The sequence below is a fragment of the Pipra filicauda genome, unplaced genomic scaffold (genome assembly GCF_003945595.2).
Source record: "Pipra filicauda isolate LSUMZ 115617 unplaced genomic scaffold, ASM394559v2 scaffold199_size1391877_pilon, whole genome shotgun sequence".
Taxonomy (NCBI): domain Eukaryota; kingdom Metazoa; phylum Chordata; class Aves; order Passeriformes; family Pipridae; genus Pipra; species Pipra filicauda.
In genome coordinates this window covers 461,105-485,348 of record NW_024104308.1, presented here as the reverse complement: position 1 = coordinate 485,348, position 24,244 = coordinate 461,105, and the positions used below count along the sequence as shown (strand labels likewise).

The 24,244-nt window shown below is 44.0% G+C and overlaps 1 protein-coding gene across 16 annotated transcripts in view; it reads left to right on the top strand.

The window, feature by feature from the left end:
• Positions 1 to 11,781, top strand: part of DOCK10 (dedicator of cytokinesis 10) — a 148,472-nt gene extending 136,691 nt beyond the window's left edge. For 11 of the 16 annotated variants that reach the window (XM_039380553.1, XM_039380552.1, XM_039380557.1 and 8 more), the window contains 7 exons: positions 3,194 to 3,340; positions 3,817 to 4,027; positions 6,842 to 7,032; positions 7,719 to 7,819; positions 8,164 to 8,302; positions 10,201 to 10,276; positions 11,036 to 11,781. In XM_039380553.1, coding sequence (XP_039236487.1) covers positions 3,194 to 3,340; positions 3,817 to 4,027; positions 6,842 to 7,032; positions 7,719 to 7,819; positions 8,164 to 8,302; positions 10,201 to 10,276; positions 11,036 to 11,103 — 933 coding nt within the window. In that variant the 3' untranslated portion in view covers positions 11,104 to 11,781. The remainder of the gene's footprint in view (positions 1 to 3,193; positions 3,341 to 3,816; positions 4,028 to 6,841; positions 7,033 to 7,718; positions 7,820 to 8,163; positions 8,303 to 10,200; positions 10,277 to 11,035) is intronic. The other 5 variants (XM_039380556.1, XM_027751246.2, XM_039380550.1 and 2 more) reach the window with 1 other exon arrangement.
• The last annotated feature ends 12,463 nt before the right edge of the window (positions 11,782 to 24,244 follow it).

Here is a 24,244-nt window from a genome sequence, read left to right as displayed (position 1 = left end):
CATGGCAGCTGCTGTTTTAGGCTGTGAAGTCTGTTAAGGTCCTTTGGTGACACCATCTCATTGCACCCCCAAGTGACCACACTAGCCAGCACATATGATTTTATTCTCAGATGAGTGAAAAGTCAGTATCTTTCTTGAATTAAAAACAAACAAAAAAAAAATCTGTTAAATATACTGAAGAGCTGAGAATTTATTGTGCTGATAAGCAAAGCCACTCAAGACTTGTTTTTCAGAGCAGTGTTAGGTTAAGGTAGAGCTGAGCGTGTGTGTGTGCAAGAAACTGTAGAAGTTGGGAGGGCAGAGTTTCATAGTGTTAAGCTGAACTGCAGGTGTATGTCTGAAGAGCAGATGATGTGCTCCTTTTCCAAAAGTGATAGAGAACAGCTGTAGCTTCCCTTACCAAGGAGGGCAACATCCTCACTTACTGTGGGAGGAGGCCCTCAGCTGATATAGACAGGGAAGGAACCATTAGATGCTAATTCTTGGCAGGTAAAGCAGAAGGCTTTTCCTCAGCATGTCAGCTCTGGGAATGGTGTGTGTTCTTCCAGCAAAGGGCAGAGAAGAGTCCAATTTACTGTGAGCACCAAGGACTGTGTCTAGGGGTGTGTGGGGAGGAAGAAGAGCCTTTTCAGAGCTCCCACAGTGATAGCCCTGGGTCACAACTTGCCTCACTGGAAATCAGAGCACAGTGGAAACCAATAACCTACTGTCCAGGAGGTCATCTCCCTTCCATTACCTTCAGCTGTAATAATTTTCATCTGAAAGGCTGCGTTGTCCTTGTAGGGCAAAACCAGCCAGTGTGAAAATAATCCAGGGATATGCATCAATAATGTAACCTTAGCTGCTTAATATTTTGAAATCCTGAAATTGGAGGATATTTGGCTTCTGAAAAGTATTTAATCTTACTTTCAATAGTCTTTGCCAGACATATAGCATATGGCAGACGTGATTATTTATAGCTCACAATTAACTTCTGCCTGTCACTTAGCCGAAATACTGTGGGGAATATGTACTTAAATGATGTCTCTTCCATTAGAAATGAGACTAAATCTGTTAGTTGTTTGTTTTCAGGTATTTTTTTTAAGTAGAACTATTAACACAGATACCATCTTAGTGTGCCATGAAGCATCAGCACAGAGATTTGGCACTTACATATAAACATTGTGTTCCAGCATGCAAACATAGACTGAATCAGGGTTTAAGAGCATAAACTATATTCTAGCTTGCTATGTGATTAATTTGGAAAACATGAGGGTTTTTGTTGAAAACACTGAATGCTAAAAGAAAACAGATGTCTTTTGACAGAAACAGTCCTGAGTAGAGTGTTTAAGTATAGTTGCATCGAACTAATGAGGTTTTCCCACATAAAGCAGTTTTGCTTGGGTGGAAACAAGATGAGAAACCAGACTATGATCCTGCAGATCTTTTCTCAGTGAAATCAATAGAAAGTTAATTGCCTGCCCAGCTCAGTAGATGTTTATAGGGTGTCAGCTTTGGAGCTTGAGATTTGTTCTCTAATTACCTGTGAAGTTCTTTGTATGCCTATGGAATTTAATTGATAATGTTGTTAAAAGTTGTGCAATGTTAAAAGGTCACTGTGAGACTGATTAAGATACTGTCAGATGAGCTGCTGTTGCAATTAGTCATTGGTTTCCAGTAATGCCCACAGTGCTCTTGGCACTGGTCTTTTATTGCCCCTTATCCTCCCTGGAGAATAAGCCACAGATACACTTATTTGTTAATCCCTATTGAAATAAAGTTTAGGGGTGGGGTTCAACAAGCATTGAAATTTTCAGCTATTTTATTTTAATTCAGTATATTTTTGTGAAGATTTGCCTAGTCAATAATTTTAGTGGCCAAAGTTGAAATACACTGCAACATGAAACGGCTGGATTTTGCATGAGTACCTTCCAAAGAGATTTTGGAGGTATGTCTTGACTTCATTAATTTCTCCTTCTCTGTTTTTCAACAGATGGCAGTTTGCCTAGGTATATTGTAGAAGTAGCTGTCCAAGCCACATCATATTAAGTTTAAAGGGCCTTGGGTCTGACATCATTAATGCAATCTGCCTTTCCACTTATCCCTGCAGCTTTGGGTGTTTTTGTCTGGGTCACTTTGCATTAAGGTGAAAGGAGGACACTTTGAGTGCAGCTGCAGTGGTACATATCCAGATTTCAGCAGCAGCATATGAAATCCTAGGAGGAGGGCTGGTGCAGCTCATGGCATTGGGATAAATCCAGTCCTTGTTAATGAGGCACCTGCTGCTTTCTGCTCAGCTGGGAGAGCTTCTCCCAGGGTGTTGATGTACATGTCCATCATGTGGCAGTTGAATGTCTCACCTGCAGGGGATGCAATGCTGTGTAAATTTCTTCTGAAGCCTGAGAGGTTCTTGTTCAGCACATCAATTGAACCTTTTATTAAAGCTCTGCTGAGTCCATCCAGTATATTAAGTAATGACCTTAACAAGATTGAACTTTTTTTTTGCAAAGAAGCATAGTCTGTGTGTCTTTTTTGCTTTTCTTTTTCTTTTCAAATGTAAATCATTTACTGATTGTCTCTGAAAATGCTACAATTCTATATGACCTTTCAAGATGCCACCAGAGCTCCTCTTCAGCTGTCCTGAAGAGATGCAGACCAGTTCCCAGTTGCTCCCCATGCCATGGCCACAGGCAGCAGTGCCCAGCTTTTGCCTGCACACATGGCTCCCAGACAGGATGTGCTGGGTGTGTCATGCTGCACACACCCCAGCTGGGCTCAGCATCCAACAGAGAGCTGTTATACTCATGCGCTGTTAGGACCAGTGCTTCTTAAATAGTTAATTTTTAACCAAATTATTCAAATTTAAAGAATTTTTAATGTCCACTTTTATTCCATGAGGGTTTTGTCATCATACACATATCAGCAATCTCAAGAAAGCCCTTTACTCTTTAAGCAGCTTGGTCTCTTACATGAATAAATGTGTAGGAGTTATTTCCTGGGTAACTTTGGAGGCTGCAGACCAGTAAAAATGCAGACATCTAGAGATGTGTCTGCTAGGATTGGAGAGAGGTAAGCTTTTAATTTAGGTGCTGGAAGTGGCCTCCTGGATGCTCTGGTGGGTATACAGGCAACCTTGATTCCTCATGTAAGCACCTTGTTTAAACTTTGCCCTGCCTGTTGTGTTCACTGTATCCTTCCGTTTCTTTCCAAACAGGGTTTTTTTGAAGAAGAGGAAGGTAAAGAGTATATCTATAAAGAACCCAAATTAACAGGCTTGTCTGAGATCTCTCAAAGGCTGATGAAACTTTATGCAGACAAGTTTGGAATAGATAATGTGAAGATCATCCAGGATTCCAACAAGGTATGAAAGGCATGCAGTTTTGCACGAGGGAGAGAACTGAGTATTGATGGTTCAGATTTTGAGAGCTGTGTTTAGAATGAATGTCAGCTGAGTGTATGTGTAAAGTACTGTGAACTAGCTTGATGACCAAAATAACCTTACAGCATGGCAGGTGCTATATGGAAATGACAGGGTTATAGCAGGGCTTCCCAGTCAGTAGCAGATGAGCAGCCAGATGTTTGCTGCAATGCAGAAGCTGGTTTTTTTCTGTCTCATTTAGCTTTCATCCACTTTTGTCAATGGCTAAATTCAAAGGTCTCACTGTTCTTCAGGGCCACTTGGTTAAATAGCTTTGTATTCATCTGTGATCTGAATATTACATTTAGAAGTCTCAGTTTTTATCAGTATAGCTATGATAGATAAAAGCATCAGCAATGTAACGGATGCACTGGAAGCTCATCACACTGAACATTATTATGTTTGCCACCTTTACACAGGTCAACCCCAAAGACCTGGATCCAAAATATGCCTACATCCAGGTGACGTACGTCACACCTTTCTTTGAAGAGAAAGAAGCCGAAGATCGAAAGACCGACTTCGAAATGCACCACAACATCAACCGCTTTGTGTTCGAAACGCCGTTCACGCTGTCGGGGAAGAAGCACGGGGGGGTGGAGGAGCAGTGCAAGAGGCGCACAATCCTGACAAGTACGTTTGCTTGGCTGCTCCCTGCCTCCCATCACACCTTTCCCAGCTAAGCCCAGCAGTGCATGTCGAATGCCAGGTGTTCTGCAGTCAGTGGGCACAGCATGTGGTACAGGATGATAAGTCATCTTTCCAGTGTTGGCAATGTGCTTTCTTACAGACCTGCTGACCATCCTAGGGAAAGTTATTATCATTTGTGGAGTCATCAGCTGCCTTTTTTTTCCTTATAATTGGCATCTTAACTGTTCTTGCAGTGATGTAATTTGGGAGTGGTTCTGCTGGAGGCAGCTTACCACTCAGAACCATTGTTCTTTTAATAATAAACAAGTCAAAGGAAAAGACAAGTAGGGTGGCTGTTCTGCTAAGAAGAGTAAAACTTAGCAGATAGAAATTTTTGTTCAAAATGGGAGTAAGATACATCATATAGAATTTTTTTTAAGTGAGAGGTAAGATTTCAATCAGTGTTTTAAGACAGGAATGTCAGGAGCACTAGATATACCTGCTCTTACTGAGTCATATTAAACTGAATATTTTTAGTTTCTTATCATGATTGAAATCTCTTTTTAAAGAAGCATCTTTCTTGAGACTACTACTGAAACCTGACATGCCTGAATTTTGATGTAGGAGAAACTGTCTGAGGTGGAGGCGTTGTTCTCATGGGCAGCCGTGGGCAGAGAGGCTGATGTTCACAGCAAAGGCTCCCAAGCAACAGAAAATCCAGTTCCCCACTGACTTCAGTGCATCTGCTTCCCCCAAAGGACAAAGTGAAAAAAGCTGCTCACAGTGCAGGCATAGTCACCTAAAAGTTTTGTTCTGGCAAGTCAAGGAAGAGGTACTGATGTCTGAAGCTGTCTTGTTACATGACACAGTTTTGCTTGTAAGAAGAAGAAAGGAGGAATAGCTTGTGTGGGGGTTTTTTAAGTGCTTGAGCAGCAGTAGGTGTTTTGAGATCTATATTGAAACAGGTAGTTTCACTGACTTGAAAGTGCAGCTGTTATGGTCTGTCTGGCAAAAACAGAGAGGGTTGTTCTTCCAGCAGATTATTTTCCCTGGGTTATTATATGCTGTCATCAGCTCCTACTGCTCTCAGCCTGGCTCCATCTTTGGCGTTAAGCAGGAATTTGATGACCTCTGTTTCTCCCCTGCTTTTCTCTCTGGCTCACCTCAGTGCTTTTCTCTAAAGGAAACATCCTTTTCTTTTCTTTTTCTTTTTTTTTCCCACTCTTGTTTGATAAAATCATGTTATTTTCACTTGCTTCCCAAGCAACCTTATGTGCTTTTAGTTTGAGAAGTGAGGCTTACTGGTATGACTGGAGGAGCAGTGAAACATAATTGTGCTTGAGTGGCTGGAATGGAGCCTGCACAGCATCTCTGCTCAAGAGCCTGCTGGGCAGAGGGCAAGTGCAGTCTGGCTGAGGTCTTTGGTTCACAGGCTCTCTGCCATGCCTGGCTGTGACTTGTGCTTCCAGCTCTGGAAGTCCTGAGTTTCCTGCTCTCCAATGAGACAGCCACCCTGTAGACTGGAGCTCATTTAGGTCTGAGCTGACTGAAAGCAGATGCTAACTGGAGAAGGATATACATGGAGTTTGGGAGGCCTTCCAGGACAGCTTAGATTAGACTTAATGTGCCACAATGGTACCTGTGCCAAACTTTGAGATCCATTGAAAGGCTTTGAATGGACGTAAAGAATTTTAAAGATGAATAATTCCTCTCTCAGCTCTTGCAGAAGTATTTAGGTTTAATATCAAAGGTAACTCCTTACTACTTTAAGGATGATGTTTTAGTAGTAATTCATCTGTGGGTGAGTGTCATGGTTTAACCTCAGCCTGCAGGTACGGCCCACGCAGCCGCTGACTCAGTGTCCTCTGGTGGGATGGGGGAGAATCAGAAATGTAAAAGTGAAAAAACTCATGGGTTGAGATAAAGACTGTTTAATAGGTAAAGAAAAGCCGTACACACAAGCAAAGCAAAACCAGGGATTCATTCACACTTCCCGTGGGCAGGCAGGTGTTCAGCCATCCCCAGGACAGCCAGGTTCCATCACGTGTAACAGTGACTTGGGAAGACAAATGCTGTCACTCCAAATGCCTCTTTCCTTTCCTCCTCCTTCCTCCAGCTTCATATGCTGAACATGATCCCATATGGTCTGGAATATCCTTTTAGTAAGGTGGGGTCAGCTGTTCTGGCTGTGTCCCATCCCAGTTCCTTGTGTACCCCAACTCCACTTGCTGGTGGAACAGTGTGAGGAGCAGAAAAGTCTTTGGCACTGTGTAAGGCCTGCTCAGCAATGACCAAAATATCCCTGTGTTATCAACACTATTTCCAACACAAATCCAAAACACATCCCGGTACCAGCTACTGTGAAGAAAATTATCCCAGCAAACACCAGCACAGTGAGTGATACCCAATTAGGCCAAACTAGAGGCTCCTGCCTCTGACTTGAAACATGTTTAATGGGATGTTTTGAGCTGTTTGAAGTTCTGTATGGGCTTATAATTTGGTGCTTTAGCTCAGAAGAAGAAATTTGTGGATTCTACAGTCTCAGCAGTGAGAACCTTTTGCCACCTGCTTTGTGACAGAGCTTGGTAGCAAACATTGGTGAATTCAAAAGGAAATGCTCTTCCAGCACCACGTACATCAGAATTCAATTTGGACCTGCTGTGTCACTTCTACTCATTTATTGTTTAAAACTTACATTTTATGGATTGATGAAGAGTTTGGCAAAGTCAAAAGTTAATCCTTTGACTTTATTGTTTTGCTTTCTTAAATGCTCTCTTGTTGGGAGAATTCTCTGATATATTTCTTTCCTTTGAGTAGCCAGCCACTTGTTTCCTTACGTGAAGAAGCGTATTCAAGTCATAAGCCAAACCAGCACAGAGCTGAACCCTATCGAAGTGGCAATTGATGAGATGTCCAAAAAGGTCTCAGAGCTCAACCAGCTTTGCACAATGGAAGAAGTGGACATGATCCGACTGCAGCTCAAGCTCCAAGGAAGTGTCAGTGTCAAGGTAATGACAACTTGCCTTCTTTTTTCTCCTTTTTTTTCAATGCTTTTACTTAAAATTTTATGCTGATTATTATAATTTCAGATATGTTTTGTCTATTTCATATATTTGGTCATCTCTTGTGTTCCAGTGCTGTTGGATCCCGCTCTAAAAATATAAAGAAATGGAAAGCTTTCCACTAGTGTAGATCACTGCTGGACATATGTGCAAATATAACTACTTCAGTCAAGTCTTCTTTAAATAAATGTTAAGACCTTTCTAAAATGATCATCATATGTCACTTGAGAAAATACAGCCCAACACACAGCCAAGCTTGCAGATTCTTTAATGAGAGTTTTGTTCAAATTGGCTGCGTCATTTTCAATTTAGGAAAGTTGGGACTGGGGAGAGAGGTACATGTATTTCAGGTACCCTCATTAAAATGTCTTCAAACAAATCTGTAGCTGTCTAGATGGTTAACTAGCTGGGGACTTACCAAGGCCAGCAGGGATCTACAGCTTGTATGAGGTTGACCAACTCCCTTTTCTTCAGCAAAACTCTTCAGCTTCCATCCAGGTTACAAGAGGAGTTAGGTGATATTCTTCTCACAGGCTTGGTTGCCTGAGGACAGTCTCCAAGCCTTGGAACACAGGAGGCATGACAATGGAATGGCTTGCTACCTGTACCTAAGCTGTGTGTTTTTCCCCCAGGTAAATGCTGGACCAATGGCTTATGCTCGAGCTTTTCTTGAAGAGACAAATGCTAAGAGATATCCTGATAATCAAGTTAAGCTTCTGAAGGAAATCTTCAGGTAAACGTTAATTTTAGGCTTTTCACCCCCTGCATAGCACATAGTATGCTCTACATAGCATGAGTAGATGTGGCACAAAAAATTAGGCTGAATTGAACCAGCCTAACTTACATCTGCATTTACCCTATCTTACAAATCATTCCTAAGAAAACATTAAGTTTTGGGCTATCCTTGGAGCCTACGTTCCTCTGAATCTGAGATTGAGTTCTGAAATTCACTTTCAATAATGTGTACTTTGCAAGGGAGAGAAGAGATACGGTACTGTCAGTATATAGATATAGATAGATAGTTTTTTTATTATTATAAAATTTGTATGGTTGTTTTTTGTGTTTTTGTACTTGTAGGCAATTTGCTGAAGCATGTGGACATGCTCTTGATGTCAACGAGCGCCTTATTAAGGAGGACCAATTTGAGTATCAGGGAGAGATGAAGTCTCATTATAAGGACATGCTCAGCGAGCTCTCTGTAGTTATGAATGAACAGGTCAGATCATCTATTTTGGTGCTGTTTGGGCTGAACAAGGGTGGCTGATTGTGTCTTCTAGTGGCAAAGGAAGCTGTAGAGCAAAATACTACAATGCAACAGTCACTGTGAAAACAGTTTACTCGTTTGTCTGTTTGTTTCTTCCCCTCTCTCTTTTTTTAAATCCAAGTATATTATGTATAATGAATCTGATCAACAAAGATCTGTCTTCTACCTGTATTGCTACATATTGAAAAGTTGAATGTTCATGGGGCTAAATGCTGACTGAGGTTGAGAGGCATACAAAGACAGTCAGTTTAAACTAGTGTTTAATGCTTTGCTTGCTTTGTCTTGTGATGTATTTAATTAAAACAGTAAATTGCTCTTAAGATGTAGCTTATAACTGGAGGAGGTATCTTTATAGTTTCTATTTATATTCAGCTTTCAAAGAAAGTTAATTTTTAATTTTTTTTTTTATATTTGAGTACACTATCAAAATAGATGCCATGTATTTCAGCTGTTAGCGGCTGCAGAAGGATGAGCACACATGGCTACATTATATAAAGTGCATCCCAAAATTCTGAACCGGACTCCAGTGCACACTTGCAGCTATTGTACTGCTGTGTCTAGGCAGATTTTTTTTCATTATGTTTTTTTGGTTTTATGAAATATTGAGTGATCCTGCATACTAAAGCACAAATTAAACGGTGCTTAATTATATCTCTGCATACTTATGTGTAGGCCACCTTAGATTGCATCTGAGAAATAGTTCCTCTCTAGCAGTTATGCTGCATTTCCAGGTGCCTGCAGCATCCATAAGCACTGTATGTGTAGAGTTACTTGGTTTAACCACTGGTATCAGTGATGGCATCTCACAGAAGTGTCTTAATTGGCACCCCATTATACCATGCTGTATTATTCATTTTCACATATGAGGATAATAAGGATTGATCTGAATTTTTCACCCATTGTTGTGCTTACTGTGGAATGGAGCAAGTTTTTCACTGGGTGTAAAGCTCATAATTTCTTGGAGGTTTGGTGTGTGCCAGGGTGGGGGTCGAGCTCAGTGGTGGTTACTGTTCTGGGAGTTGTGCTCCCTTCTTGTTTAGGTGTATAAAGATTTGTGAACTTCAAGCATTCCAGTGATTTTATCATAACTAATATTTATCACTGCTATATTAAGGATGTTACTTGTTGCTCAATGTTCACGCCTCTCTCACGGAAGTTATTTTGGTCATCCAGTCAGTGTGCAGAGGCAGTACCATATGTCCCGTGTGAACTACTGCTCACCACAAGAATGGAAGATGAATGTTCAACTCAAACGAGGCATGAGCAGCCCATGAGTTTCAGCATTCATAAAACATTTGGGGAGTTCTATTAAATGCTTATACTTGTATTTATATCAGTGAGCTCTGAGTTTTCTTCACATAAATGAAAATACTAAATGATACAAAATTACTTGTACAAAACAATGCTATTGTGTAAAGTTAAGAGTTCATCCATCAAAAGTCAAAATTGTCATCTGTTTTACCAAAATCATCTGAATTTGAAAGTCCACACTGAAAACCACTTGCAGTCCTGTGGGGAAGCCTTAGAAGTGCCAGCCCAGTTTTTGTGGCAGCGTGGCTTGTTGTAGAAAACTCTACTGCTCTTACAGAGAGCACATGAACTCCCTACTTCTGATCTGAGCACTGCCTCAGAGAAATCACATGCTATAAACTGTGGTTGAAATATTTATCTCGCAATTGGAAAGCTTGAGGCTCTCTTGCAACTGTGCTGTGTGCTTTACAGCAGAACTATTTGCCATCTTTCCCATTGTCATACTCAAGAGAGCTTTGTTTCTCACCTACAGACAGAGACTCTTTCATCACCATATGTTTTTCTCTTTTTTGTTTTGTTCTGTTTTTCTTTTCTGACAGCTCTGTCATGGTCCTTGCTTATACAGCTTCTCTTCTTCCCTGTCTAACATTTCCCTCAATACTATAGCCAAAAGTGGTATGTTCATTTTTCTTACATCTATTTTTTTTCTTTTAATGTCATGTACTTTCCTCACTTGCTGGTTTTTCTACCGGGTGTGTTTGTTTAGTTTCATGTCTAATGACTCCCTTGCTCGGGGAGTTACAAAAAAAAAAAAAAGAGTGCCACTGTATATGTGTGATGTGTTGTCCATGAGCAGTGTCGAGAGGCCTGTTCTTTAGGATCCTATTGTGAACTTTAGGGAGGCCAGTGGGGCAGCTCAACAAGAGCCTCCTAATGCAAAAGATGCCCACGCTGCTGTCTCAGGCACTGATGCTGAGTGGTCAATGTCAGCCTGAGTAATAACTGTGGTATTGACCCGCAGCCCTGCCCGGGGATAGCTGGGGGTTGATGGCATAAGGTTACGCCCGGAGCTTTGTGAAGGGGAGAGGTTTCTCTTCCACTGTTGATGCTGCATGTGAGTTTGCAAAGTGTAGATGACTTCTCAGTTGTGTTTGTATGAGAGTAAAGCAGTTCAGAGAACCCCACAAAGCACCACTTGGCAGAAGCCAGTCACTCCAGTCTGGTCCCATTTTTACCCCCAACAAAGAGAATGTCATCCCTGTCACTGCAGCCTCCATTTACTGCGCAAAAGTCCTTTTCCTCTGTCAGATCCTTGGCATCATTGTGTAATAAATAAAAAGTGGGAAATCCTTGGTTAGACAAGGGGCACTTCAGACACCGGGCTATTCAGATCTCTCTCACAGTTGCTTTTTTTTCCTCCTTTTTTATGAAAAGATTGCATACAAGGAGGACTCAGCAAAACATCAAGGGATGGAGCGCACATATTCGCGAGTCATCCATAGAGTCAGCTCGTCTGTGCCAGCAGCAACCACTCCAGCAAATCCTGATGCTTGACTGCGGCGTGGGGAACATACGGCCTCAGGAAGATCTGGGGTGGCAGGGTTGGGGTTTGTTCTTTGTTGTTTGGGTTTTTTTTTTTTTTCCTTTTAGATTAATAGTACTGAAAATTAAGTTGATCACGGACAATACCAGGAAAAGGATTTGTGGGTTAAGATTTTAATTTATTGGAAGTCTTCAAGGTGTTATTTTTAAAAATGCGAGCTTGAGAATTTTTTTTTATTTTATTGCCTGCCCCAATATTTGCACATTCCCTATCTTTTTTTTATGTTGTTGTCACTTTTTGGTTTTGAGCAGCCTTTATTAAGCCAGGCTGATTACAGAATTCCCATTGAACAGATAGGTACTCAGCAAACCCTAAGTTTGCTATAAATTATAATATATCTAATACTAAGTCCTAGTATACATATATTTTAAAGGTCAGAGTGGATGTTTTATAACATTTAAGTATATTGCAATTGTAAATAGAAGATGTGTAAAATATGTCATTTTTACAAAATTTAAAAAATATCTTTTTAGTTAATTATGACAGTACTAAGAATATGGATAACATTTCAGTTACCATTATATTAAAATATTTGTGTATGTGTATAAAAGCGTCCATAAAATTTTTTCTTTGAAGATCTCTGCATTCCTTGATTCCCATGTCAGTACTCTCCAGAGCAGTGGAGATCAGGATGCTTTCTGCATCCCTGCTGTCTGTTGTGTTGTGCATGCTGATAGGGACACTTATGACCACCTCCAGAACATGGCTTCACATTCTTTCCACAGCCCCAGACTGAGCCCACCCTGGGAAACAGCCTTGGTGTAGTTCTCCTGCTTGAGGCCAAGAAAACGCTGATTTTCCTTTGAAGTTTGTAGTCCCAGATTTTGCTCAGAGAGCACTTTGGGAAACCATGTGCCTCTAGTGAGATGTTTGTTTTGGTTTCTGCATCATGTTGGGATGAGGTGGAGCAGTTCTGCCATCTCTTAGAAGTTCCCTTTAACCTCAGTCTTCTCACACTCTTTCATGTTCATTCATAGAAAATCCCTGCTTTCAGGGATCCCTGCTCATTGTGCTTATGTGTTGGGATTCCTCTTTCCTAGGCATGCAGTCCCCATGATTCTGTTAAGCTGTTTTTTTTTTCTCTTTAGCTCATTTTCCCTGGAGAAACTCTGGGGACTCCCCAGAGGCCTCCACAGGTTCACGAGTATTTGTTCAGGGCAGAGGTCTGTGCTATGTCTTTCTACCTGGGGTTATCAGGAGGATTTTTCTGCTGCATTTCCTCATTCTGCCCTCCCGTCTCTTCCCATAACAGCCCCAGTTTGCAACTGATGAATCTCAGCTCAAGTTGTACTCTGGCCCTGCAGGCCAAGCCAAGGATGGCATCTGAATTCACCCCATCTCTGTGCAAGGTAGAAGTGCCATCAGCCAGCCTCTGCCTGCTTGCTGGTGCTTCCAGCACTTGCTGCTGTCCCACTGTCAGCAGATATGGGGTTTACAGAAGAAATCTTTGCTAAGGGTTGAAACCCACATGGTGTCCTTGCCTGGTGGGGGATGGAGGGGAGAGGTTGGGACAGACCCCGTGGATTGGGATGGCCCTGCTCCAGCATTAGTGCAGAGACAGCCTGAGCCCTCCCCTGGGAGTTGGTAAGAGCCCAAGTTCTCACCTGTGCTCTGCACACCAGCATCAACCACGTGGCTGGACAGGGAGCTGAGCTCCTTGCTCATCCTCACCTGGACAAGCCCAGCTCTGCTCTTTGGACACTGCGCTCTTCAAAACCAGCAGTCTACTGAAAGGAATGATTTCTAGCCCAAATTTTAACTTGCTTTGTACCATATATATAGTGATAGATAAAGTTACCTGCTTGTTTGTATATATGGGAGGAACCAGCAATCAGTGGTGATGGCAGGAATGCACTGCACAGAGAGGTAAGTGGGCATCAAGTCCTCTTGTCCCTTGGTTTGTTGGTCTCCCTGGACTCATTATGTGTTTATGATGATTTGTGTTTATGGATGGGTACTTCAGAAGCCATCAAGGTGATTTGGAGACAGACTGTCTCTAATTAACATTCACAAGAAATGAGCAACTACATCTGTTGTTGGGCATCTTTGGGAATAACTAGATTGCAAAAGCGTGGTTTGCACCAAGGGAATGTTGCAGGATGATGCCAGGCTGATCTGAAGCCAAACTGTGGTCTGTAAAGCAGAGGTAAGGAAATCCCTGGATTATTTTCTCAATAGCTTGCACACGAAATGAGTTTCATGTGTAAGTCCAAGGGCTGTTGAGTTTGGTTTATTTTAAGCAACCAGCTCTGCAGGCCCCTCTGGGTTTTGAAAATCCAGCCCATATTCTGGGGTTACCTTATTGCTGGTGTTAAGAGATGCGCATGCTTGAGTGTAGCTGGGTCCTTGTTCCAGGTGGCTCTTCCTCTCTTGCTGTGTTCAAACACTTTAAACTTAGTGGGGTGAAAGCAATTAGCAAAAACATTAGCTTTGAAACAAGGCTGCAGCAGGGAGAGAAAACAAAGTATCAAACCATGAATGGTCCCAGCGTTTGAGGGGAGAGAATGAGAGAAATGCAGGAGGCATGTCAGGCTGTAGGATGATTACAAAGACAGGGTTTGGCCTTTTACCACGATAAAATTCAGTGACACAAACTGCAGAAGTCAGATGTGTAGGCACTGAATCCCACATCCACCCTGTCCATGGCACTGTAGGAAAAGGCTCTTCATACAATTGCTGCTTTTCAAACTCATAGGATTACACGAGGTCTGCACCTTTTTTTTTTTTCTGCCAAGAGCTCCCCTTTGAGGCTCCTTTTGTCCAGGGCTGCCACAAGATCATGGTCAGTTCTTCTCAGAGTGATGGTTTCTCCAGTGAATTGTTTTACAGTTTATTCTTACTTACACTTATTCCTGCAGCTGGAGGAGGCTCATCCCCCTGCTGCTGCAGGCAAAGCTGGTGAAAGATTCCCTTTCATCTGCGGAAGGAGATCTTCCCGTGTCAGACTCAAATCGAGCTTCTTTAAAAACTTTTCAGAGTGCAAAAGAAATTATTCATGTTTGTTACTTAGTGGAAGGTCTCTCGACACCCCAAAAGGAGTTAAGTGTTATACATATTTTATGTTTAATCACATCTTTAGTGACACCCAACCACAACCAAAGGCTTAAATTTCAATTAGAGGGAGATGTATTAAATGTTTAATAGGAATCATTCCTTGCAGGGTAATTATATCTTAACATTCACTGGAGAGATGTTACACTGGCAACATAGTGTTCATCTGAACAGGAATAATTTTTTTTAAAACTTTATTTTTGTATAATGTCCAAATGAGAAATGGGAGATGATCTGTACCATCCTGACACACTGCCCCTGTGCTGGCCATTCACAGGCCTGGGTCTGGGAAAAAGTGAAATTACATCCATACGTAGCTTTAAATGGGGCTTTTTGGCTCTCAGCATGAAAAGTGTTGTTCTACATGTGCTGAGAAGCTCCAGGCTGCAGTACCTTTTACTTCAGTTTGAACATTTTTTTGAACTGGTAACCGACTACTCAGTATGTCAGCTGTAAGTAATGGGAAGGTGAATCTTCAAGACAAAGTATATCTTTAAAGTATCTGCTATAGATTTGAATGCATTTACCAATTTTTAACAAGTTTGGTATGCATGCAAAAGATTTTTCTCATAATATTTAGATAATCACAAAAATAATCAAGGCCACACATTTACAACAAGCAAATTAAAGCCATGAAGTGAGCTTTGAACCTAGGTAGTTAAAATGAACCTAGGATGTTAAAATCAAATACTGAATGAGAACAGAGAAATGGGATTTGGAGGAAAGCATTCAAAGCTGTAGAAAAAGAAAAGAAAAAAAACAAACAAACAATGTTTCTTATTTAAGAGAATTGTATAGAGATAAATAAAATTAATCCAAAAGGCCAAGCCCATGTAGAACTGTAACCATGACAAGGAAGAACCTTCAGCTTCCCCATCATTCCATCCCCTCTGCTTTTGTTTGAGCAGGAACCACTTGGCATGGACCTCTTGGCCCCACATGGGTTTCCTGCTCCTTCTGCTCCTTTCCTGCACCTTGGCTGTCTGGCAGCCACAGCATAGAATGGGCAGGGGTTTTTTTGGGTTTTTTCTTTGTGATTCTTTTGCTTTTGCAGTGGCCCCAAGTACATACATCCTGACAAGAAGGGTCAGGGCTCCCTCTCTGGTGAGCACACTCTGTGCAACAGCGGAGAGAAAATCTGCTGTGGGTTTTTTGGGCTGCGAAGATGCAGGGGGTCAGCTCCTGTGCAGCAGAGCACCCACTTGGCTTCGGCTCCCAGGTAAGCCCTGTGATGGGAACAGCCACTCTGCCTGCACTGCACAGAACACGGCTCATGAGAGAGATCAAAACGTGAGCACCGAGTTAGGGACAGTGGGTCAGGACCTCCCAGAGATCAGATGTGCTGTAGCAGTGCATTTTCCAAGTTGCAAAGTCTGGGACATTCAGATTACAAGGCAGCAGGATCATTAGCCCCTGCCTCATTACAAACCCTGTGCAGTGGCCATCCACATAGCCCTATTCCCACTGCCTCCCTCAGGGCTGGGTCCCATCTCCCCTGTACTTCAAACATAGAATCCCTCTTACTGGAAAACACAATGGAAATTATTTGCTAATTAAAACTGAACAGAATAATTTGAGTTGGGAAAAGCAGGGGAAATTTTGGGAAATGCCAAATTGATGCTCTTGTTTCAAAATGACTTAAATCGGGAGTGTGCTGGGTTTTACGCCAAATGAGGCTGATCCCTCTGGCTGTGCCCTCCCTGTGGAAGCCCCTGGCAATGCTGCTCACCCCAGCAAGGGGGGGCTGCTAAACCAACCCCTCTTCCTGGTGCAGGCAGCAGCATGTACAGCAAAAAGGAAAGGGACACTCGGTACCATTTTTGGAGCAGAGGCTGTGACAGGACAGGGTTCACCCTGTGGTTCCCTCCCTGGAGGGAGTGGAAAGCCAGGTGGCCACCGAGACCAGGGTGGGCTCATGGCCAGCAGCAGAGGATGCAGGCCCCAGTCTGGGTGCCCACAGCTCTCCCACAAGGGGCCTTCTAGCATGTCTTTGTTTGCAGTCTGCAGAGTGGCAATGGGGAGGTGGTGGAGGAAATGAGAACATTATTATTCTTTTCAGGAAAAGTCCAGCACAGTTCCTTAGTGAAATATTAGCTATGGAAAATAGCAAGTAACTTTCCTACCTCCCAGGCATGTGTTGGAGTATTTGGAGATGAGGGAAAAAGTAAAAGTAAAGTGAAAACAGCAGGGTTAGGGGAAGGCTCTTGCAGTGTCTAGTTTGTCAGGCAAGAGAGTGGCTTTAAGGCAGAATGGTAGAGGGCTTACCTTGGAGAGCCTCCTAGTTTAGTAAGTGGTACATCTATTCCATATGTTTAGCCTCAAGATGCAAAAACATTGATACCTGAGCAGTTCTGGCTCATGGCACTATGGGAGGAGTTGCTGCTGCCCCTGCAGGGATCCCAAACAGAGGTTTGGGATCAATCCTGTGCAGGCATCCACATCCTATGCCTTCAGGAGCATCTCCAAGGCACAGTGAGGTGAGATTGAGAGTAATGAGTGTCTGTCTTTCAGTAATGAGTGTCCTTCAGTCCTTCAGGAGTCGTAGCCCACATGGGATATGTGCATGGTTGCTTCTAACGCTTTCATTAAGTTGACAACATACAGGTATTTTTGGAAAATTTTCAGTAATGCAAAAGTGCAATCATAATTACTGCCTTTTCTGTCCAGGTTGCTGAAGTTCTTCATGTGATTCTTAATTACGCACTAAAGCATCTTGAAGTTCTCAGTGTAAACAGCATCAGAGTATGAACATCTCCCCCTGAACAGCATCAGAGAAATGCACGCTTCCATTTTTTCTGATTAATTACCCCCCAGCTTATAGAAACTGCATTTCAGGTGTGCTTTTTGAGCTGTGCTCCCCATGTGCTGCTTCAGTTAACTATAATCACTCATTTTTGTTGGAGAACAGCTGTGAGGGTGTTACTTGCCCTGTGATGTCTTTTTGTGACCTGCAAATGCCCTATAGTTCTGAGTCATGCTTTAGATGTTTTTGCACAGATTAAATATGGCATGATACAGCTACAGAGATTCAAATATCCTCACGTACATTTTATATGGTGTGTTTTGCTTGAGAAAAGAAAACTGAATAAAAAATAATTATTAATAATTTGAATTTTAGGCTGGATTTTCTGCTTGGGGCTGCTCTGTAATCAGAAGGCTCTTTCCCATGAGTGAGGGCTTGTTTTAATTTGAAAGCCATCGCAAGCTCTGTGCAGGTGACTGTGGGCCCAGTTGCAAGCTCCTCGTTATGAAAATCTCCAGCTGAGCTTATAGATTCTCTTGCATGAGGCACGGTTTTGTACTTGGTAGCATATGTTGTGCTTGCAGGGAGCTGGCATAAAAGAGACTCGTTGTGATTATTCCACACTAACTTGAGGATCCATTTAAAGGGACAGAGACCCAGAGCCTTGGAAATGCAACAAGAAGCCCTGAAGTGCCCTCTGAAAAGTCTAAAACTTTTCTCTAGCCTTGCTTCACTGCCAGCCTAGTCCAAAACCATAGCCAAGGTTTTCAGACATGACTCACGTATCTCGGTGTTTCCATTTCCCATGTTCAGGTTAAGCCTGGTTTTTCGAAAGTATTGAGCATCCCCTGCTGGAATTCAGACCCCTTTCAGAAACCTTCAGTGCTCAAAATCAAAGCAGCACTAATAAGATATGAGGCTGTATACATCAGCCAAGAGGCTAAATGTGTTGCACAGGCGCTTGGCTCCCTGCAGGCACCAAAGCAAGCAGAGGATTCTTTTAAGAGTGCTTGCGTGGGATTTTCTGCATCCATGTGGGTGTTAAGGCACAGTCAGGCAAATGGTCCTTGCAAAAGAAAAAGGGTGCTTAATAGACATTAACAAGGTAAACAATTACCTTTTAATAGACCAATTAATAACTTTGTGCCATTGTTACCTAATGAGATTTTGAAACCTGAGAATGCTTTACACATATAACTGTTTTTTGCCATCTTGTTTTGTTTCTGGGAGGTTGTGCAGCTTGCTCTCCACAACTGTCTCACTACACCCACTGTGAGCAACAGTCACTGCTCAGACATGGTTGAAAGGGAGCATTTAATTAGTCATGAGTGTGAGGCAAGGTCTCATTCAAGCATAGAAAGCAGCTAGGTTTGTGGGCTCTCATGCTCGGCTCCACGTGAGGCTGGTGAGCGTTTCCACGGGGTCTGCCCTCACCACTCCCCACTTCTTCTCCAAATGCTGCTGGTCATGTCTGTGCCCCCAAGGCAGCCCGTGTCCCTGTGCCCCATATCTCCCTCCCACTTGGTGTGCTGCTGCACTCCTTCCTCCCACTTCAATGTCAAGGACAGAGCATTCATGCAGACTTGCAATTGCCTTCCTGGGCTCATCCTGCCAATCCACTGGGTAATTTTCATTCTGCTGCCCGAGCTTGCTCAGAAAACAGCTTTGGACAGAAGTGACATGAGTCAGATGCTGTTCATGCTCTGTTGAGACGTGGGTGGCCGGTCAGGAAGGCGGCTCCCTTGCGGGTGGTGGGGCTGGCTGCAGCCCAGGCCGTGGATATGCCAGTAGGGCAGGAGCATCTTGCCCTCGGCTTGGGCGGCTTCGTGGATGGTGCTCTGTGCTTCTACAGAGCTCTGCACACAAGGGCAAATTCTCAGCCCTTTTACACAGGTGAAAAAGGAGTTTCCTTCTATGTGTAGGTGGGCTGTGGTTCTGGGGAACACCCTGAAGCAGGGAGGGCAGGCACCTGCTTGTTGGCATGGTAGCACTGGCACACTCACACATGGGTGCCCCGATGCTGGCATACCTCACCTTTGAACTTCAGAAGGGGTTTAGGAATAGCAGATTTCAACTGTGGAATAGGTAAGATCCAAAATTCACACTTTTCGGAATAAGAATGGATACTTTTCAGGATTTGCAGTTGTGGGAATGCACCAAAATGGGCCTCCAGGTTCCCCTTTTGTCTGCAAAGCAATGCTGGCTCAGAGGAGGGGGAGGTTTTCCCAGCTAAAACTGGGGGTGCTCCAACAGCCCCAGAATGAATCTAGTCAGCACATAATTAGCTGATTGCCTTGGTGAAAGCCTGAGGCACTACTGCAGAAATTGGTATGAGTTTCTGTACCTGCCTTCACTGTGGAAACTCAGCTCTGGGAGGAGCCCAGACTGACCTGAGGAAAGAGCAGTGGCCCTACAGGGATGTACCTCTTGGCTGGGTGAAGGCAGGCTGGGCACTGGAGAGTCCATGGCCAGTGCACATTAGGAAACTATTAAACACAGACGTGACCAGCAAACTTTAGACGCTGAGCTGTTTATCCAGTTATTAGAACATTTCCCATTTGTGCTGCAAAATCTATTCTGTCAAATCCTTTCCTCACAAGAAGGATGCATTTCTTTGCATGGCTGAGCATTTGCAGATGAAATGCATTCAAAACAAGCTGTGACCTGGCCTAGCAGAGCAGCACCTCTGGGGACACTGATGTGGCTGCCAGCATGCAGGGCTCAGGTGAGCAAAGGCCTTGCAGACTGTGACACATGTCCCAACACATTTAAGCTGTTAAATTTGAGTGCATGGAAGACAACACATTTGATACGAGCATCAATCTCAAACCTGATGCTAAAACTCAAGCAACAGTCCTGGCCAAGTAAAGCATAGGGATAATTTCAATGTCTAAATGTCTAAACTTCGAGAAGAATGAAAAGGGAGAAATGAAAATTGGAAAATATATGAATTTACCTCTTAAATTTACCACTTACCTCTTAATTTACCATTAAAATGGAGAAGCCACTGAGAATTAAACAAGGAGAAGGTAAATATGGGATCAAATTTTGGCATTAGACCTATTCAGTCCTTTCAAATGTACAGGAGCAAAATGATGAGAAGTGCATCAGCAAAAAAGAATCAGCACACAAAACCCATTTTTTTTGTTAATTTTTAAATCAACTGAAATATTCTTTTTTTACCTCCTTAAGTTGTACAGTCAAATTCAGAAGAGAATTAGGCTCTTTTGCACCACAACGAAGTGTAAAACATGTCAGAAATCAAGCAAGGACTCAGGTCACAGGGATTTCTTGCACAGTGGCCATAGGAAGGGTTTGGCACAGACCTTGACCAGAGCTGCTGTTACGCTTTTGCTCGGTCATTTTTTATAGGATGCAAAAATCCAGTGCTGCTGACATTAAAGACTCATAACAGCAAACCTCCCCTGGAGACTCCAGCCCTGACAGAGATCTGGGCTTCAGGCTTGATGCCAGGATGATGGAGCTGTGAGCCATCTCTCTTCCCCAAGATTTCCTGTCTGGGCCAAGGGGCTGCTCTGCTGCTCCCCCATCCTATCCCAGTGAGGCTGGAGATGCAGTGCAGCATTGCTGGTCCTCAGTCAAGATGCCATAGGGACCAGTGTGATGTGGTGCCTTGTCGTAGGCAGGGGTGAAGGTGCAGCAGAGGCATCAGAGGGAAAGCAGAGCACCATCAGGATGGAAATCTGTGAGTTAGGAGGAGTATGTTGCCAGGCAAAAAGGAAGGGTGTTTGTTTATTGCTCAATAGTAACAGAGAGAGCCTTTCCACCTCCAGCCACATTCAATCTTGTCCATCTCCTCCTCCTAAAGACTAAAGTCTGTGACAGCCCAGCCACGCTCTGCTCGGCACATGTGGTGGGAAGGGGCAGCCTCAGCAGTCCCTGCTGCCCTAGTGCAGAGTGTGGGTGTCACAGCACTGATTTTGTGCATGTTTGTGGCAGCAGAAGCCTGGTACTTGTGCTCTCTGTTGGTCAGGTTTAGCTCTGTCTTTTTCCACAGGGACTCCCTTGCCACTGGGAGGCATGACACACTGCACTATGTCATAGAAAGTATCCCTACACCTGCTGTTGATTTTTCAAGGACAAAGTGTTGTGATTTGATTGAAAAAAAATCATCTCACTAGAGTAGAAATGAGTCCTTTTTGTGTTTTTTTTCTCTCTAACCTCTGGGGAGCAAGACAGAAGATTTGGTAAGTGAGATGATTATAAAAACTGTTCACTGTTGGTGGTGGCTGTGCAGGTGCTGTTTTCTGCTGATGGCAGTTCTCACACTGTACCTTCTCCATTCTCAGCACAGCCCTTCCCTTCTGCAGGGAGCTGCAGAATATCAAGCAGAGGCAGCATAAAGAGCTGAGCTCCCCACAGTTTTGCATGAAGTTGCTCCAGAAGGCTTCTGTGTTGTGTTCACAGGTTTTCTGCTGCAGTACTGCTTGGTATGCAGTTCGTACAGTCCACTGAGCACATGCACGAGCAGCCACATAGAGATATTGCTATGGGGTTCCTTGAGTCCAACAGCTGCCAGGAACTCTGTCTTTGGTTATTCTTTCTAGTGGAGATGTTCAGATATGACTGAGGGTGAATACAATTTTACCCAGGTCCATGTCTTACCACGCACAATTTGCTGAAGCAGTTCAGGTGTGAGAAATTGGCCTTTCTGTTAAATTATTTAAAGTTGAAGTGTTTTACAGCAAAAACCACACAGCTGTAGATGTTTTTAGTAGGCACAGAAAGGCACAGTGAAGATACACTCAACCAAAATCTGCAGCCTGCAAGTGTGCCACTGCTAAGAGGTATTGAGGACGTTTCCCACCTGTGGCACATGGAGTGGCAGCACCTGGGAGCTGGTAGGGCAAGCACACATCTTGGACCCTGCTGAATTTACAAAAACAAGATTGTGTTCACAGAGCTCTTTCTGCTTACAGGGAACACACCAATCAGCCCAGTCACAAAGGTAGCTTTGCCAGGTTTCCCTTGTCCAAAACTCCTGAGTCATCTGGCCCCCTGCCCATCCATCCCTGGGCAGGAGTTGCAGCAGGAGCGGCTGTACGAGGTTACAAGCCATTTCCTCAGAAGTTCCTGTTATATCAAAAGGTCTGTGCCTGCTCCAGTTCCAGAGGAGCAGCAGGTGTGGGATCAGAGGAGCAGATGTCTTCAGCTACAGCAGGGGTAAGCTAATTGCTGAGTCGGCAAGTGTCCCCTGCCCAGCCAAACCCGCCTGCTGCAGGATCAGCAGCAATATTATAACTACACTTGGGTGCTGTCACTGCTCCAGTACCTGATTTGCTTGCTGGAGAAATAGACCCATAATGGTCACTACGCATTGTCCCCAGCACAGGGACACCCACACTGTTATTGAAGCCTGGGTGAAGACTTTTTCTAAGCCCAGCTTTGCCTGCTTCTTCCCATCTGTATATTGTCATGCCCACAACAACATGCACCTCTCTAGGAGGGAGATAAAAACTCAGCGTAAGCTGAGGCCTCTTGCTGATGTGATCAGGGTGGGCTGAAGCAAGGACTGCCACATCCCACCAGGAGCTCTGCCAAGGTTAATGCTGGCAAGGCAGGCCCAGACAGCCCGGCGTGCCAGTCCAGCAGCAGGCAGGACAATGTTCAGGGCCTGATTTGCTCCTCCCCTCGCATAGTGATTGCATGAGAGGTCGTGGGTGCTGTGGGCTTCATCTGCATCCTGAGAACTCACATTCATTTTACCCCTCTGCAGGCAGCCTGAACTATGGAGAGCCCTCTGGAGAGGTTCCCAGGAGGTGACCAGCAACTCTCGTGGCTCCTGATCCCCAGCCTTGTGCCTGTGTCACTGGAAAAATCAGCACAGGTGAGTATTCCTGCAGGTTGTACAGCAAGTCCCACCTGTCCTTGTTAGGCACAGCATGTGGGTCAGCAGGGGAGGGAGCACAGCATGACCTGCAGGAACCACTTTGTCCTTATGAAGCACTTTTTGAGGATGCTGCTCCAAGAAGGGAGCATTACCCACCTGGGGACATATACCCCAGGGCAGAGCTCCTCACTCCCATCTCTGGTTTTCTCTCAATTCCAGCAGTTTCTTCCCAACATCCCAGTAGCTGCTGGGCAGCAGCACTTCCTCATAGACCCAATGGCTTCCTCATGATAGCCCTTCTGGCACACCCTCTGGAAAAAATAAAACTGAGTCATCTCTTTTTTAAAGCATCTCACAGCAGTTTTTCTTTCCTCCCCCAGCCTTCAGCAGCAGAGCGGGGAAGTGCACACAGCTGAAAGGTCTTTTCTTCTCTTTAAAATATTCTTGAGTCACTGTTGAGGTATTGGGAATATCCTCAAAGCAGAAGGTGTGTTAAATTATTTTCCTGCTGACTTTCTGGCATTCTCAGTTTTGTATTTTGAAGTAAGTTTTGGGGAGTGGGAAGAATGTTCCACATGTTTTTGCATTTTATTGCCAGCAGAAAGATGGTTTTAGGGACTAGGTGATGAGAGAAGCACAGAGGATTGTGTTTCTCTTTCTAATGCAAGAATCATGCCTGATCTGTCTCTTGTTACACTCCTGGGATGCTGGTGCAGGTGCTCCACTTCACTGAGCCTCCCTAAGTGCCCAGAAAGGGCCTGGGCTCTGCTGCAGCCTTCCAGGAGAGCTTTAGTGCACAGCTTTAGTGCACAGTGTCCATCACCACTGTTGGCATATGTTGTTAATAGTGGGGGTCTTGCACTATATCAGCTTTCATTTGGAAATTTAATATTCCTGTGAGAAATTGCTAATTCTTTTCCAGATGCAAAGAGCGAAAAAGAGTAATTTACCCTGTGTTAAAGGAGAGAGGAATCACTGCCCCACAAAGGGCAACCCTCCCTCTGTTCTGTGGAGACGATCACTGGCCTTTTTAGATAAACCAAAGGAAATGGGCTCTGTCCTCCTTGGTACATGAGGAGAAGACCAAAGCCCGAGGCAAGCGAGGGGGCGGGCGGGTTTCCGATGGTGCATCAATACCGCGTTGACAGTGATTTGTGCGGGGTGTAAGAGGCCAGCGCTGCTCTGAAACTCGAGCCCCCGAATGAATAAATCATGAGCCCTCTCTCAGTAACCTGACAACTCGGTCCAGCCCTCTCAGCGCTCAGATCTGGCCCGTGCTGGGCATGCGGGGAGGGACTCCCATTGTCCAGAGGATTTAAGGGCAGGGTCTGCCTGCCTGTCTGCAGGGCAGGCACTTTGCGGGAGAGCAGGGAGCCTTCTGCGTGGCGTGGGACC